A 17353-nucleotide genomic window follows, 5' to 3' on the forward strand; every position below is an offset into this window, starting at 1 on the left:
CAAACAATCACAACTGTTGTTTTATATTACAATTTGGGTTTTTTTAAGTTTTATTAGCATGTATCTGTGGTAGTTTGCCAGATGTAGCTAGCACTTAAACGGGAAAATTGTGGTGGTCAGCATCGAGCCACAAAGTTTAATCTGTGTCTTTTTTGGTGCACGTTAAACTGTAATCTACCTACAAGCAATGTATTATTTTCTATAATTTACCAACAGACAAATAATCTAGGCAATGAGGCTGAAGTCTAGATTTAATTCAACCACGGAAAGCCCAGTTGACATTGCCCTATCTCTAACAATTCACTAGAGTAAGACCTCACTGTCTTTTGATCCCTAACCAAATTCTCATTCTACCATAGAGCATCTAATGTCCTCTGAGAAACTTAAAAGCATAAAAAAAATTCAAATCAATCTCGAGTTAATTTTTCATTTTTTCTTAAGCTGTCACTTAAACAGGAGCAGCAAGTCAATTTTGGTTAAAGCTGTAATATTTTAATTTCTATCCTCCTCTGATAAAGAAAACAACACTAAAAAATGAGTAATAATAATAGTGTCTATTTAAAAATGGTCCATTTGATGCAACTGGTACCTTTCTGCATCATTCACTCTGTCAACACAAATGACAAGCAGAGACTTAAATTCAACTGTTTTATATTTATTTACCTTCTGTTTTAGAAAAAAATCTACTATTTTTTTTAAAATGGGGCTCAGTGCATTTTTAAAACCATTTACTTTTCTAACTTCTCATACCACCTGGCTGTGCTATGAAAAGCATCCATGGCGTATATGGAACTCTTCGTATTTAGAGATGAGGTCAAAGGCACAAAATGGAGGTTTAGTACACATCTCTCTAATAATCTCATAAATTTTCTGAATCAGAAAAAGAAGAAAAAAAAACATTTTAATGACATTTTCTCTGAAACAGTGCTATAAGTTATACAACTTGTTTAATTATTCAGCTTGTTCCTTATAAGAAAATGTGACTGTTGTTTTCTATTACCAATAAATACCAATGCAAATAACGTTTTCTAGTGTTTTGTTAGTGCATGTGAAATAAAACTTGATAAAAATGTTTAAACAATTTATTTTAAGTTATAATTTAATGTTACCCCAAAAATCTTTACAACGGTCATTTACAAAATTTATAAAGTTGCATTTGATTAATAAAAAACATACTAAACAATTATTTTTCTAGCACAGTAAAAATGGATAAAACTCCCTTCACAAGGTGATAAATCCTTTTCTCAGAGTTTTTATTACTTATTTTAGATATCTACCTAGAAAACAATAGTTAATACAATCTAAATTACTTCTGGGGCTACTGTGAACATTTAATAATTTTTCTGACATTTTGTATTTTAATCAAGTTTTGCATGTTTTTTCATAAAATTCAAGCAAATGGACTGTATCTTTTCATAAAAGGTCCTTTTTAAATCATAAAAATACATAATTGCTACACAAGACAAAGGAGGTTAAGCTTAAGCTACTTCATTTCAGCTCTTATTTAAAAAAACACCAGTGCAAACATAAAAAAAATGCTTGAGAACATTTGAACATTTGCTGTTAGAATTCAACATTTACAATAATGAGAGAAATGTTTCCAGAACCGGTCCATGATTCAGTTTGTGAATATATTAACGTCGGTTACAAGATACCACCTGTTTGTTTTAGTTACTGTTGCTACTTGGATGCGGTACAGTGTGGCAATAGCCCTTGTCTGAGTGATTTATGACACTTTTATGATCATGTAGATGTATTTTGCTATTTGTCCGTCTTGTTTTTATGATTTTCACTACTGAGGTTGTGCTCTGCGAACAGGCTCGGGTTTTCTGCCAGCGTGGATCGGACTTTCTTTTTCTCTTTGAAGCGACCGGAGTGGGACACTTTGACGTGGCGGCCTTTGGTGGCAGATTTATCCACAATCTTCTCCAGCCTTGCATTGAACTGGCTGTCCATATTGTCTGAAGAGATGCCTGCTTGGTCTTTGTTCTCATTGTTGCATCCGTGCTCTGCTGGGATTTCATACAAAACCTTAGGTTCGGATTTCTTCTTGCGTGAGAAGGTCAGCTTCCACCAGCTTGAGTCAGCCATAGCACCACGGAGACTGGAGGGATGGCCCTGCAGGAATGACAATGCACCGTTAAGATGGCTGTCAGCATTCAGTTAAAGCTGCTTCTTTCTTTAACCCTGTTATGACAATCAAAAGATAAGGAAAGGCAAACAGTGATTGAGAATTGTAATAGAAATTTCAATGACTTCATGTTTCTTTCTGGAAATTGAGTTAACTTCATTTGTAATCACAGAAATATTCAAAATTGAATATATTGAAACTTTTTATGTCCAGAATGAGTGAACAGAATCTAGTTTATCAGCCCTTTTTAGAACAATACAGTAAACACAAAATGCTATGAGCAAAATTCCAAAGCACCTGCAGATAAAGAAAGTCTACAGTCATGGTCTTCATGCTGGTTTGCATGAATTAAATTATTAACACAATTAACAGAGATATTAAACTTTTAGTGATTAACATAAATAATAAAAAAAACAGCATGTCTCATCCATCCTTGGCGGACATTAGTGGATTGAACTGCCAGCTACACCAAACATGCCATCAGTACTTTCGAAGTATAGGTGGTCTTGCACATTTTATTGTTAAAGTAAAACATTTTTCACAGGATAAAAATAATAAAACAGATCACTAACAATCCCTTTTGAATCAATACCACATGAGAGTTGCATACTGTTAATTTCCCAGCTTTCTGTCGTGGGTTGCTGTGTTGCACAGTTGGTGTTAACATATGTTTAAAAAAAAAGAAGAAAAAAAAACTGGAAAATTAGATCCTTTAATTTTTTTTTTTTCCTTCTGTTTTCTGTACATTTTCAATTAATGCTGCATGGCAGTGGCAAACCAGTACTTTCCTAATTTTGTGTAGCAGGAAATTGTGGTGCATCTTTAACACTAACTGCCAGCGTGGAAAAACGGGTGGTAAACTGTATTATCTTTCTTTCTTTTCTCCTTTGGTAATATACATTAAAAATAATTGTGATCGAAAATATTTGATTTTATGCTATCTAAATCGGATAATTTAAAATGTGACAAATTGTAGCAGTTTGCTGCTGTTGTGCTAATGTTATCATGAGTGTAAATAGAAAAAGTGCAGATAGCTGAGCTAGCTCTATTTTTTCTTTTTTTCCTCTATTAGGTTGCCAGATAATGTAGCATTGAAGTAAAAAAAAAAAAAAAAAGGTTTGCTGGTTGGTCATACTTGTCATTTTTGCTTAAGTGTGTGTATAAGCAATAGACCAATAATAAGGACAATACAAACAAAAATGATCTATATCATTGAAACTCTGGGCTCCACTTTCTGAACTATTGGCTTCTAATGAAAGTGGAGTCAGAAGTGTTTGACTATTTTACGCTGAATTGCTTAATACATTGAAGATAACAAATAAATGGTTTAAAAAGACTTTGTCTTTAAATATCACTTCTGTTGCAGCTCTGTGTTTAATTGTTTTCCATGTTGATCAGTTCAAAAGTACAAATAACAATGTGCTCTTATTGTGTACACAGTGTTCTGCTCAACAGGCTCTTTCTTAGAAAGCTGAGCATAGCTATTGTTGCCCTCTTTCACCTGCTGCTCATCTCTCGGGTTAGGAGTCGTAGCGACACCAGACACCTTGGTCTCAGCTGATAAATTAATGATTATCTGAACAGGATCCTCTGTTACTCCCGTGTGATCTGATACGAAAAAGCTTCTCACTGATCAAGAAACACGCTGCCAGTCTTTAACTTGCAGAGCAGAAACTTGTGCAAGGACTTGCTGCTACTATTGTAACATCGAAATTGTCTGAATTAAGTGTGTTGTCTGTATACATGTAGGGTTCTGTGATTTATCTTCATATGAATTTATTCTGTTTTTGCGTTTTTGTCACACTTAAATGTCTCAAACTATGAAACACACTCTAATAACAAAGATAGCAAGAGTATAAATCCAAAAAAAACAAGCTTCATATGATTATTTCATTTTTCAAGGAGCAAAATTCAAACCAACCTGGTCTTGAATGACAAACTAATCCATTGTTAAATCATGGCTTAACTGTAATAAACCACACTTTTGAAATGTTTAAATCAGTTTCTCTGACCATACCCAGTTCTGATTGCTCTTACACATGTGGAACGAAGAAATCACTTGTCTGACATGAAGGACACGTGAAAAAAAAATAGTCACATCAAGTCCGTTCTGAACAAATTAATGAAAATATCTTTTTTAAATAAATAAATAGATTGCTGTTAGAAAAGCATTTTCCACAGAGCTAAGGCTTCATTGAACTAAACTGAAAGATGTTGTCCACAAAGTTACTTCAAGAGATTATCAATAACTCATCCAGGAGGTCACAAAAGTCCCCAAAACAGCATGTAAAGTAGTCCAAATCTCACTTTGTTCTTGAATCCAACATGATTCCAGAATAAGTTAAAAGACTGGGTAAAAATTAGGAAATTGGGGAAAGTATGTTCTTCTCTGACAAGAAAATAATTTAACTTCTTGGATTTAATTTAAATAATCTCTTGTAAAAGAAAAAAAAAAGAATTTTTGAAAAGGAATATTATACTAACTGTCAAACATGATGGTGGTAGAGTGATGGTCAGGGATTTCAGGGATTGCTTTGGTGCTTCAGAACCTGGATCACTTAATGTATTGATTCTACTCCAGGCATGAGATTGTGACACTAAAATCAAGTGCATTTGGGTTATACATTAAGACAATGACCTGAAGCACACCAGCAACTTGATAAAAAGTGAAACAAGTTTTTTCAATGGTCTAGTTGAGGTCTGGACTTAAATCCAACTGAAATGGAGAGACCTGACCTTAAACACACCAATCATGCTCAAAAACTCTTCAATGTATTATTATTTATTTAAGGCAAGACTGAGTCAGAATTCCTCCACACTGATCAAGGTTGGAGTTCATTTGGGTCTATTTTTTCCCCTAAATAGATAAAATTTTCTTTTGAAAATTGTTTTTTTTGTATTTGCTCACATTATCTTTGTTCTGTATGAGTTTTGTTTGACGATCTGAAAAATAGAAGATATCTTGGAGGGGACAAACACTTGCCCAATGCACTGTAAATACACAGGAAACAATAACCTCCACAATTTACCATTGCCTGGTAACCAGACAGCTAAAACAAATAACTGTTCAACAAAACAATTATTAACTGGGTAATCTGAGTGCATGGATCATAAACTGGTTTATGGAGCACTGTTTTGAAATGGCCCTCTGTCAATCTGCCTATAGAAAGCCTCTCACTGTTTGGTTGCTGTTTTCTTTTCGCAAAATCCTGTCTTAAAGGTTTTCTTAAATAGTTATTTTAATCAACTTTATGTATTAATTTCCTTATTAATTTTTAGATAGGTTTATAGGACACATCTAGAGTACTGAACATTAGGGCAGGTTGCCTTTTATAACAAAAAAAGCGCATTTTTTTTGTAGAGCTTGTCAGGCTCTGTGAATAAGTAAGAATGACTGAACATTGCTTCATTTGCATTAAATCTGGAGGTGTATGAATAACATAAGAGTTTACTAAAGCTTTGCTGTAAAGCATCAAAAAGAGATAATAAAATAAAATAAAAAAGAAGTGATCCATGCTTCAAGTTTTTGTGCCTGTCAGATTTCTCTCATAACTCACAAATGCCTGAGTTACACTTTAGATTCACTAATGGAGCTGATTGGTGTTTATGTTTTAAGGTGAAAAGTTTTAAGAAACCAAGTTACATTCAGACAGTAATAGATTATTATATACATCCATTTTTACATAAAAAAAAAAGTCTACAAAATGTTCATCAGTTTTTATATGAAAAATAGAAATCATCAAAGTTGGAAGAGTTCAAACTGAAGAATTTCTTGGGCATATTTAAAATTTTAGTGAATAATTATGTATATTTACCAACTTCAACAACTTCAAATTTTTGGTTTTTGATTTTATATATATATATATGTATATATATATATACAATTTTTATGTTCAGTGTGGAAAAATCTTTATTTAAAAGAAAACTATTTTCTGCAACAATGCCTTGTTTCATATTAACAACGTCTTCTCTTGGATAATGTTTGATGAAATTTGCTACATGACAATCCTACAACCATCCTCAATGAACTCACTTTTATTAAAGAGTGACTTTTTAAAGTAAAAAATTAGTGACTTTAGGTGACAAAGATTTAACAAAAAAACCAGAAAATGTGGTTTGGTTTTATTCATTCTAAACAGTTCTCCATCTTATTTGATCCTTTCACTTCTGTTCACACCCAGTTCTGGTTTGCCAACATGAAGAAGTCCAAGCTGCTCCTCGAAGACTGAACTTCTGTCTGAAACTCTAAACCTGATAAATATTTAAGTTCATGATCAATCAAATCTGCACTGGACCCCAATCCAGTGCTTCTCATGTCGTACGTGAGATTTTCAGCATTTCCTGTCAGCTTGACTAACTATTGGTTACAATAATTAAGTGAAATTATTAATTAGAAGCATCCTAATTGAACAAATGAAAAAGACCTATCCATCTCATCTCAGCGCATTAAAGGCATTTAAAAACCACTTTGAGCACATCCCTCATTGCTGGAGAGATGTTGCACTGACTTAATTGCCTGAGAAACAACAAATGTGCAAAAATGAATGAACTTACGACGCTCTTCATCTTGTGTAAGAGACCTTGTAAGGCAGCTCTGGAAATAATATGGTGTGGCTACTTTAGGGAAGAAAGAGCAATTTATCTTATCAGTCAGATAAAGGATTATTATTAATAATAAATCTTTCTTTCTGTCAGTTTAGGTAGAGTGCCTTTGTCCTGTGTCTGAATACACCCGAAACTGAGCCGACTACGAAATCTGAAAGTTGTTTGGAAGCTGTGCAGATTGTAGCCCTGGCTTTATGAGTTTCATAAGCGCAACAATGTCCCTTTCATGAACGCTTAAAGGAAGCAAAGAGGCGTACAAATCTCTCTTTGGTGTGGTCATTTTTATCATGAAGCACCTATGCAAATAAAGAGCCTGTGCCCTTTCACAGAAACTCTCATCAGACTCTTATCTGGATCATGTGACACTCGGCACCTGGCACGGAAAGTCAAATTGCCTGAGGGTAAAATAAATCAGATTTAATTTTTGGATCTGGAGATAAAACTTCTGATTTGCAGCTCAGTGCTGCATCTGTCTGGGCCTAATTTCACAGTCTGACCCTGTGTTGCATAATAACGTCGGCGTTTAGTTTGAAGGTACTTACGTAACAGATAGTCGTAAACTAAGAGAAACTTAACCCTGTTTCTTCAATCTTATATTTTATGCTCTATTGGAGTTGTTTAAAAGACACTGTTGAGCATTTTCTGCACATATTTCTTTCAGTGAGTCTTGTTTGACTTATATGTGACCTTTGAGACAAAATGTCCTGTTGACATGAGCCCCCTCCGCCCCCACCTCCGCCGCTCATTTTTAATAAGTTACCGTGTATTCTGCTGTGTGTGCGGCTGAGCAGATTTTTCCAGAGATCTCAGCAGGGGGAGAAAAGGGAACAAATTTGGAAATGACTAACCAACAGCGCCACATTGGAGCAGCAGAGACGGAGACATGGGGGGCCTCCAAGGGCACCGGGGCCTCCGCTGGTTTCACAATGAAGCAGGCTCACTTCTGATTCTCAGGTTTCTTCTCTAGTGAAAAACACGCCCCTGACTCATAGCAGAAAAGTCGACGGCGTTGATAAATGAGGGGATTTAATTATTTTCTGTTCATCACAATGTGTATTTATTCGCTTTTCATGGTAATAAATGGAGGCATTTCTTTTACAGCAGTAAAGTCCAAAGTGTTATCTTTGCTTTTATGGCTAATCTTATGACAACCAAGGTAGGTGTCACACTTGCTCAGTTTCAACTCTTCATCATGTTAAGTCCTAATATTACTGTATATATTTGGTTTCTACCAAGTAAGGGTTGAATCTCTAAATGTAAATTTGCTGTCAATCAAATATTTGGACCTGAAAAAATCAATACTCAGAGAAATAGAAATAAAATCTCATTTTAGCAGCAGCCAAAAGATAACTTCTATTGTTTTGTAAAGCAACCCAAAAGTATTTTTCTTCCAAAACCCTCGTGTTATTTTATCCCTGAATGCTTAACGTTATTAGTTTTACAGCAGTAAAAAGTAAAGAAAATTGCTAAAAAAATAAATAAAAAATAATAATAATTGAGAACTTAAATTACATTTTCTTCAATATTTCATTTTATTTTGAACGGCTGAACATTACAGTATTACAGTTTACATAGTTGGGACCATTATCGGTTTTGGTACTTTCGCTTATGTAACTGAAACCTCCTCTAACAGTACATTACAGACTTCTTACCATCGCTTGTTGCAGACATGAATCGGGTTTCATGTGGACTTGTTCTCTTACCTTGGGGACGACGAACTGCCTGCCTGAAGGAGAGTGTCTCAGATATAGAAGTGTCCCACCATGCTGATGACTGTCTGTCTTCTTCCCGCAGCTTTTGTGAATCTCCTGACTCTTCTCCTCAGGTAATTGTGAACAGGTGCATCATCTCTCTCCCTCTCCCTTTCTCTCCAGCCTTTTTTCTCATGTCCTCCACTTAAGAACACACCCTTCTCAAACACACATAAACCTAAGCCCCGCCTAGCTGAGAGTGCACAGCAATGTTGTAACATTGTCACCAAGCGACCTTCGGTGTTACAGGGTGCAATAGAAACCTTTTTTTGTCTCACCTTTAACAAGAATATTGTTTCATGTGAATGAGGTAGCTGTTAGTAGGGCAAACACTGATTTATCTCCATTTCAGAGTGATTGTGAGCTGGAAATTGGAGCAAAGTAAGACGGATGCAGAGCTGTTTTGCATGGCTTTATGTAAAATCACAGTGAGTGGATGTCTTGGTGACCATTCAAATGAGCTGAAATTAGGCCACATGGCTCAGAGTCAAACATTATCTTTTCACAGCTGCCTGACTTCAAAAGACACCTGCAGCGATTCATGTTAATCATCTGAATTAGCTAACACAAAAATGTATGTAAGAGTGTCTCATTTTTGTTTCAGACTTAGATGTTTTAGATCATGAAACAAATCTTGATATGACACAAAGATGACCTGAATAAATACAAAACAAAATTACCGGTCCTGAGTTTTAAAATAACAATTGTATTTACCGAGGAGGCAAAAAAACACACTATTCAAACCAACCTGTTCCCACTAGTGGGTCTCACAGGAGTGGTCTCCTGGGCAAGCCCTTTTTTCTGCCACCACCTGCCAAAGAAAATGCAAGGAATTATCAGAAAACAATTACTGAGTAATCTCCCAGAAATCAGTAGCAAGCAAGGGAAACTTACATCAGTCCGCATGGATACAAGTATTAGTAAAGTAGTTAAGGGTTCATCTTGATAAATAAGATATAATATCTACTTCTTGGGCACGACACCTCTTTCTAATGCCACCGTGAGCAACTGCCCATGCAGCCCATATCAAAAACTGCCACAGCCTGGCCCTATATGAAAAAGTATTTTTTTTAAATATTTGAGTCTCATGATAGTCTGTTCTTCTGAAATGTTTTTTTTTTTTTACCAGATATAATAGGATGGACATCTTCCAATTGATTCTGCTTTGCTCTAATTAGTTAACAGAATAAAAAAACGTGTACATGAGAAACATGTCTACGTTGTTTTTGGTCAGCAGTGGTTTTCACCTTGGAACACTTGCGTTCTGTCTCTTACTTATTGCTGCATATTGACCTCTGACCTTAACTAAGGCAAGAGAGACCTTCTGGGCTGTTGATCTTATTATGGGTTATTTTGTGACCTGCTGGACCTGTTCTTGTTGATGTGTGCTTGGAATAATTTTGTAGGCCAGACTCTTCTGGGAAGGTTTGCCACTGCTGCTTGTTTTCTCCATTTCTGGTTAACAGCTCTCACTGTGATTAACCAGAGTCCCAAAGTCTTAGTAATGTCTCTGTAACCCTTTCCAAACTGATGTCCAAACTGATATCTGTCAGTGACTTTGCTTCTAATCTATTTTTCTTGAATTGGGGGAGGGGTTGCTTGGGATTTTTAATTTCGTTTTTTTCTATGAAGTGGCTTGTGTACACGTGATGATGTACGAATGTAAAACTTTAAAAAACTACCTGACCTTCATGTTATTTAAAGTTAAGCACTAACGAAAGCCAATGTAAGCCTATATCTGCCACTGATGAAAAAATAACTTGTCTCATAAATGAGATAACTAAATCATAATGTACGAGATACAGACTGTTGATTTTTTTCCCCCCCAAAGTAGCAGAATTAGGCCATCTGAAATATTTAGACCAACAAAGCAGCTGATTAATTTTATTATAAAGCGTTTATTTTTAATTAAACAGATATTTGTCTCCATCTAGTGCTAGTTTTTAAGTATTGCAGTCAAGCGGTTTCAATAAATCCACCTATCAGCTGCGGCCGTCAGTATACTTCAACGTCATTGGTTAATTTTTGTGGGCTAACAAACGTCGCCGTCTCTGATTAGTGAAGCTTCTCCTAACGTGTCACATCAACACTGAAATCCTGAGTTTCGTAAAAAATCCAGATATTAATTCTTAAACCGCATGAAATGGTGACATTCTAGAAGAGTTTTTGTTTTGAACAATCGGAGAAACAATGGAGGTGAGTTAAAAAACAAAGCACTTTCTCAGAGTCGGCTCTTAATAGTAGCCTGATAGCTAACACGTCAGCTAGTTATAATACATCCAAAGTCCAGGGATTAACTGAAAGAATCTTAACCTTTTCCTCAAGATTTATGCTACATTGTTCTTTACATTTTGCTTATCAGTCCTGCTGCAGAGATAACAATGAAAAGGTAAAAAGTACTGATGTTTCGGTTGTTTTTGTTTTTTTTCTTCTTTCCACCAGAATATCCAAAATCTCCCCATCGACATACAGACCAGCAAGCTGTTAGGTGAGACATTCCACGGACAGCACTCTGTGGAAGTCACTTATTATTATTTTCTTTATACTTACTGGTCTTTTAGAGTGTACTCCAAGTACTTTATGAGACTTTCTTAAGTTCTGACATTTTTTTAATTTAGCTGCTTTTTCGTCTAAATTCAGTCCAGAACCTGAAGATTCATGTTTGTAGTTCAAATTGTTCCTTTTCAGTATAAGAAAAATTAGAATTTTCCAGGTCTAAATAAGTTTGAAAAGACCACATTTTCATGCTGTATTCAGTATCCTTTTGTATTGTAATTGTAATTATTCATGCGTCTGTATGTGCAACATTGATCTCAATCTATCCATCCATCCCAAAGTACTAAACCCAACCATTCCACCAGTTTTGGAAGTTTGCAAACCTCATCACTCAAAGTTGATAGATGCATTCGCATTACAAGTTTTTTATGACAGTTTATACCTCAATCAATTCAATGTTGCCCTAGGACTGAACTGAAAATGAGTCACTTTAAAGACTCAAAATATTTTCAGAGTTTATTTTTTCCCCTTCAGAACAACTTTGAAATATTTTTTTAAAAATGTGGATTTGGAGGTTTGAATGCAAGGACTGTCAACAAGTGCTGATTCATGTGTATTTTGTTGCAAGAGTAAATCCAGCTGTAAATATGTCGTTTAACTATAACTTCTATATGTGACTCATATGACGCTAGATTCTTTGACTTAAATCATTTTACATATTTGTGTTTTCAGACTGGCTTGTGGATCGGCGTCACTGCAACATAAAGTGGCAGAGTACAGTGAAAACAGTCAGAGAAAAGATCAACACTGCCATTCAGGACATGCCCGAAAACGAGGAGATCAAGCAGCTTCTCTCTGGATCCTGTAGGTTTCTCATGGATGCCTCCAGATTTTCACTTTTCCCTCTGTCACCAATGACATGCAGTTGCTGTAAAGCACTTAAATTTAATAGCTCTCTCTGTAGTTTTCTCACAACAAGTCATCCATATATGGTGTTCACTTCATGAGAGGTGCGGCTACATAAGCTTCTGTTGTCAAAGGAGATATTCACATTTGTTATTGTCTTTAAAAAATATGGAAAGGCAGATAATAATTTTACAATATCTCATAATTTCAATATTCAAAGGTTTTATGACTCTAAATTGTGATATTTACCCTTTAAATACTCAAACAGAAGGCATAGATTTAAGAGCTCCTACCATAAAGCATGAAAGCTATCTTTGCCTGTTTTTGTACGTCCCTAATAAATCCCTATTCCTTTTTTATGTGTTTCCACAAACAGACATCCACTACTTTCACTGTTTGAGAATAGTGGAGATACTAAAGGGAACTGAGGCTTCATCAAAGAACATCTTTGGCAGATATTCTTCTCAGAGAATGAAGGTAAAGCGATTCAAATGATCTGCCGCTGTCAAACCTTTGCTTTATTGAATAGTGATATTTGTCAGAAAAATTAAAACTTTGGTCGGTTTGGCTTACAGGACTGGCAGGAGATTGTGTCGCTCTATGAAGCAGATAATGTTTATTTAGGTGAGTGCATGTCAAAAGTAAAATCTGTTGCCTTTAGTGCAGACGTTGTGCTAAGTTTGAAACTGGTAGACAGTTTTAAGTGAATATATTGAGCTGTATGGAGATGAAAAAGCTTTAAAGATGCACCAGTGGCTTTGCTGATTTCTAAAACCTGTGCTGCATGTTCCAGCGGAGGTGGCCAGCTTGCTGTTCCGAAACGTGAGCTACGAAGGGCCAGCTCTGAGGAAGCAGATTGCCAAAGCTAAGCAGCTGCAGCAGGAGCTCAGCAGGCGGGAGGTGGAGTGTCAGAGCTCAGCAGCCGAACTGAGGGAACGCTACTATGCTGCCTGCAAGCAGTATGGCATTACTGTGAGTGCAAGGATGAATGATGCTCATATATTAATTCAGTGCTAACACGTGTTATAACTATTATGATATTAATAAAAAATGTTATGTGTCTTTTCTGTCAGGGGGAAAATGTTCAGCGAGAGCTTCAGGCTCTAGTGAAAGACTTGCCTGCCGTCCTGGAGGAGGTGGGGAAGGATGCAGCAAAGTTAGAGGAGCAAATCCAGCTTTATGCTGCATTCACAAACTTTGTGTGTGATTGGTGAGTTTACCATCGAGACGCAATAAGTTTACAACTCATTTTGTGCAAAAATCTTGAGTCATCTCTTTGGGTTTTGGGGGAGCTTTTTTGTTAGCTTTTTTTTCCTTATAAGCAGACTACCTATAAAATAGCCTTAATCAATAATTATTCAGATTTTCTGAAGATTGTCAGAGTTTGTCTTTGGATATTCTGCTTGCTGTTTCTCACACTTTTATTCTTGAACATCCTTCAGATTCTTTTTATTTTGTCCCAAATGTTCTGTTCAATCAGCCTTGAGAACTTAGGAAATCAAGTTTGCGATGAAGACAAGAAAGTCTTGCTGATGACTTGTTAAAAGCTAAATTCTAAAAGAAATGTGGGGTGGCTAAAAACCTTTGCACAGCACAATCCATGAGCACACTGGGCACAGAAGTTTACACACTTGATCAATATAATAATTCCAAAGCTCTGTTCTAAATGTTTAAAAAGATTTCCTGTGGCCTGCTTTTCTTGATTTAATCAGTGAAGAAACTGGACTCTCTGTGGGAAACTTCACTCTTTAACTACACCACCAAGCTTTCCGTTAGATCTAAGTAAATATGCGCTGTGTTCAGGTGAATTAACCATGCAGATGCTTTTTAACTTTAGATTTATGAGCTCGCATGTTGTTGCTCGAAGGTCCAAACCGGTCCTGCCCATGCTGACGTTCAGCCAGAAATCGGGGAATGTGACGTTTTATGAGTGGAGGACGGGGAAAGTCCCCAGCCTTGTTGAACGGCCGGCGGAGGAAGCCCCTCCTGATGCAGCGACAGAGGACACGGTTGGTTTTATCAATATCATTTTATAGCGTCATGTATGTTTTATCTAACATTATCACAGTATTAGCTATTTTTGTCTTAGGGATTTTTTATTTTTCCCTTTCATAGTTGAGTGAATTACTTTTTCTTTCTGGTCCAAACTGAGTTAAAATGTTACTTTTACATGTTTATATTGTAGCATCCCATCATTAACCTATTATATTAATAAATGCTTCAGATTGATTGGGGAGATTTTGGTAATAAACCGTCAGATGATCTGGGCGTGACCGCCGGCATCACAGTGGAGGAAGGAATCGATTGGGGAATCTCTCTGGAGCCGACATCCGAGGTTAGACAAACAAACATAAGCTGAGTGATTTTAGGTTTAGCACATGATTACTCTGCAGGCTATGCTGAGTTATGTGTACAATAGCAGAACTGTCCACACTTTGTAAAAACACATTAAAAACACTAATTCATCCTTCATTGCAGCAATACGATCTCACTGTGACAGGTTTTTGTTATTGATGGGAAGAATCAATACCATGTGAAGGAGTTTATTATTTTTATGAGTACCAGAAATACTGTCACTTGTGCTGCTAAGCTTTGTAGAACACTTTTTTGTTGTTAATTATTTTACTTCGTCTACAGGGTTTTGTAGAAAATCACTGGAACAGAGGGGCCTTTTTCACAGAACCTGTTCCAATGCTTTACAGCTGCTAGCACTGACTAGGCACCGGTTCGGTTTCCACTGAGACAATCCTGGCACTAGCACCAAATGTCTGGTGTTAACCCTTCGCTAGTATGCAGCTGGGCCAGAGAAAATGACTTATTCTGTCTGAAACATGAGGAACAGTAGCCAATAAAAAACATCTTATTATCTTTCTTTAGAAATTAAAGAGATCCCGGTTGTTTGGCGTTTAATGAAGACAGATTAAGCTTTTCACTACATGTGAACATGTCAGTGATTGTTCTGGTCTGCTTCATCAGAAAAGTGGTGCAGGCGGCATCGACTGGGGTGACAGCGATCCAGCTCCAGTTGAAATAGAAATTGTTGACACAGGCACAGACTGTAAGTTTATTCCTAAATGATGATCATGATGAATCCAGGAAACAAGTTGCAAGAACCTGAATACAGATGTGTTTTCCTTCAGGTCCCGAGGGCGTGGCGAGGGGTGACGATGCTCTGAGCATACTGGAAAACTCCCAGTCACGCAGCCAGTTCATTGATGAGCTCATGGAGGTAAAACAATATTCTGTGGTCCACAGCTAAATCAAATGAATGAGCTTGCTGAAAATGTCAGTGCTTCATGTTTTAAATCCAAACCGCCAGTCTTCTTTGTCGTCTTTAAAAGTCTTTTTAATCAGTGATTCTTCAGCTTTTAAAAGATCGACTTTGGCTGAGTTTAGTTTTTCTAATAAGATTCAAAAAGCCTTCATGCATCACAAAGTTTAAAACTGTCATTAAGTAGAAATGTTCATAACTGATGTTGGGAGTTTCAGAATAAAAGGGCCTGTATACAAATGTAGGTTACACTCCACACTTTCCAAATTTTTATTTGTCAAATGTAAAAATATTAAAACAGTCACTTTAATTGACTTCAAAATTATGCTCTACTATAAATTGATTATCTTTATTGCACAATGATACATAGTACTTATTCTAAGTGGGTCGATGACATAAGATCCTAATAAAGGCATTTTGGTTGAAATGTGAAAATATTTAGAAAAAGTTCAAGGTGTAAGGATACGTTTGCAGTGCGCAAGTCTAATCTCAAGGCGAATCATCAATGTTTTCTCCCTGATGATTCTTTTTATTTAGTATTTTACTGGGTTTTGCTCTGGTTTTGTGTGCTGGTGCAGCTCGAGGCGTTCCTCACCCAGCGGGTCACCGAGATGGGGGAGGAGGGCGACGTGGTGGCCATGAGTCAGTTTCAGCTGGCTCCTTCTATCATTCAGAGCCAAACCCGAGAACACATCCAAGAACTGCTATCCCAGGTGCAGGACCTTCTGGGCCGGCTCACCTCGCTCCGCATGCAGCACCTGTTCATGATCCAGGCCTCACCGAGGTAAGATGATCAACATCAGAAAGGTTTTTGGGGGCTTTTTTGGCTTCCAGATAACTGAAGAGAGCCAAACAAGTGAGGTTTGCCTAAATTTGAGCTCTGGCTGATTGAAACTCTCTTACAGCCTTCTTTTAACATGATTTCACTTGAGCTGCTGGTATGACTAAACTAAAATGAAGTCAGCGGATCAACAGCTGCAAATTGTGACCGTTGTAAAAACTGAAACAAAAGCTCATGCTGTATCTCTGGTTCGTAACATTTATTTCCTTGTGTTTTTTGTTTAACGTGTTCAGGTATGTTGAGCGTGTGTCAGAAATGCTGAGGCAGAAGCTGAAGCAGGCAGACATCCTGGTGCTGAAAGCTGCCACGATGGTTGAGCGGAGAGAGGAAGCCCTTCAGGAGCAGTCTAGACTGGAGCCTCATGTTGACCTGCTGGCAGGACACACCCGGGAACTCCAGAAACTGGTATGAGATTACTTTCCCATTTATTTCTGTTCACAGGGTGTCGGTGCTTTCCCAGTGGGGAGGCCACAGAAAGGCATAGATCCTTGTTCAAGTAAATGAATGAGATAAACGGTAAACTGCAGTAAAATGAATACACCTTCAAGCTTCTCTGTAATATGTTGGTTATTTGTTTCTGCAGATTGAAGCTGACATTTCAAAGAGATACCACAACAGACCAGTCAACCTTATGGGGGTGAATATTTAGTGAACCCTGCAGCTGTATTATGTTCTGATCTGCAAAGAGAAATAAAGAATTTTTAATTTAAACTTCTGTGGTTTTGTATTTTGTAAATTGTCAAAACAATTAAAGCATTGCTTAAATAAATAAACACATGACTATAGATTTTTTTTTTCTGTTATTGTAACCAAGATTTTTAGTGGAAGCAGTAGAGCAACTTGGATGCAGTGTGATATCAAGTGGTGTTACAGACAGCTACGGTATTCTCAGTTAAAGCAGGGATGACTGGGCACATCTTAGTAAATAAATATCATACAAAAGTTTATTTTCTTTCACTAATTTGCTGCAGAACGTGAAAATCAATCATTTTTTCCACATAAATTGATATATTTTTTTATATATACGTTCCTTCCATAGAACTTTCCATTTGTGACCAGCCAGCTTCTTTTGTGATGACCTTTTATGGCCTACCCTATACACACTCATGTTCCCATGATGAAGACAGTCAGGCTAATATTCTGGCTTTGGGTCTTTTTGCATTTTTGCATGTTCTCTCCATGCATTCATGAGTTCCCTTCAGGGCCTCCAGCTTCCTGCCATAGTACTTTAATGTGCCCATTAGGTTACTTGGTTTCTGATATTCGCTTAAGCATTTTAATAGCCTGGCACTCTATCCAGGACAATCCTGCCTCTCACCCAAGTGACTGTGGGAATACCCTGAACCTGCAAG

General features: G+C 36.8%; 2 protein-coding genes across 2 annotated transcripts; one reads left to right on the top strand and one right to left on the bottom strand.

Moving 5' to 3' along the window:
• Positions 1-1067: 1067 nt before the first annotated feature.
• prr15lb (proline rich 15 like b) lies at positions 1068-8630 on the bottom strand. The gene is made up of 2 exons (XM_032574824.1): positions 8440-8630; positions 1068-2118 (listed from the first exon to the last, which is right to left on the bottom strand). Exon 2 carries the CDS (start codon positions 2089-2091, stop codon positions 1762-1764), a length of 330 nt encoding a protein of 109 aa, XP_032430715.1. The 5' UTR covers positions 2092-2118; positions 8440-8630; the 3' UTR covers positions 1068-1761.
• Positions 8631-10531: 1901 nt separating this feature from the next.
• On the top strand, positions 10532-16712 carry cdk5rap3 (CDK5 regulatory subunit associated protein 3). The gene is made up of 14 exons (XM_032575296.1): positions 10532-10683; positions 10930-10975; positions 11716-11847; positions 12266-12366; positions 12465-12513; positions 12683-12861; positions 12963-13099; positions 13757-13898; positions 14114-14224; positions 14866-14947; positions 15030-15118; positions 15739-15944; positions 16235-16406; positions 16585-16712. The coding sequence occupies exons 1-14, from the start codon at positions 10678-10680 to the stop codon at positions 16648-16650; spliced, it is 1518 nt and encodes a 505-aa protein (XP_032431187.1). The 5' UTR covers positions 10532-10677; the 3' UTR covers positions 16651-16712.
• The last annotated feature ends 641 nt before the right edge of the window (positions 16713-17353 follow it).

This window comes from Xiphophorus hellerii, chromosome 10 (assembly GCF_003331165.1).
Source record: "Xiphophorus hellerii strain 12219 chromosome 10, Xiphophorus_hellerii-4.1, whole genome shotgun sequence".
In the NCBI taxonomy this organism is placed as follows: Eukaryota; Metazoa; Chordata; class Actinopteri; order Cyprinodontiformes; family Poeciliidae; genus Xiphophorus; species Xiphophorus hellerii.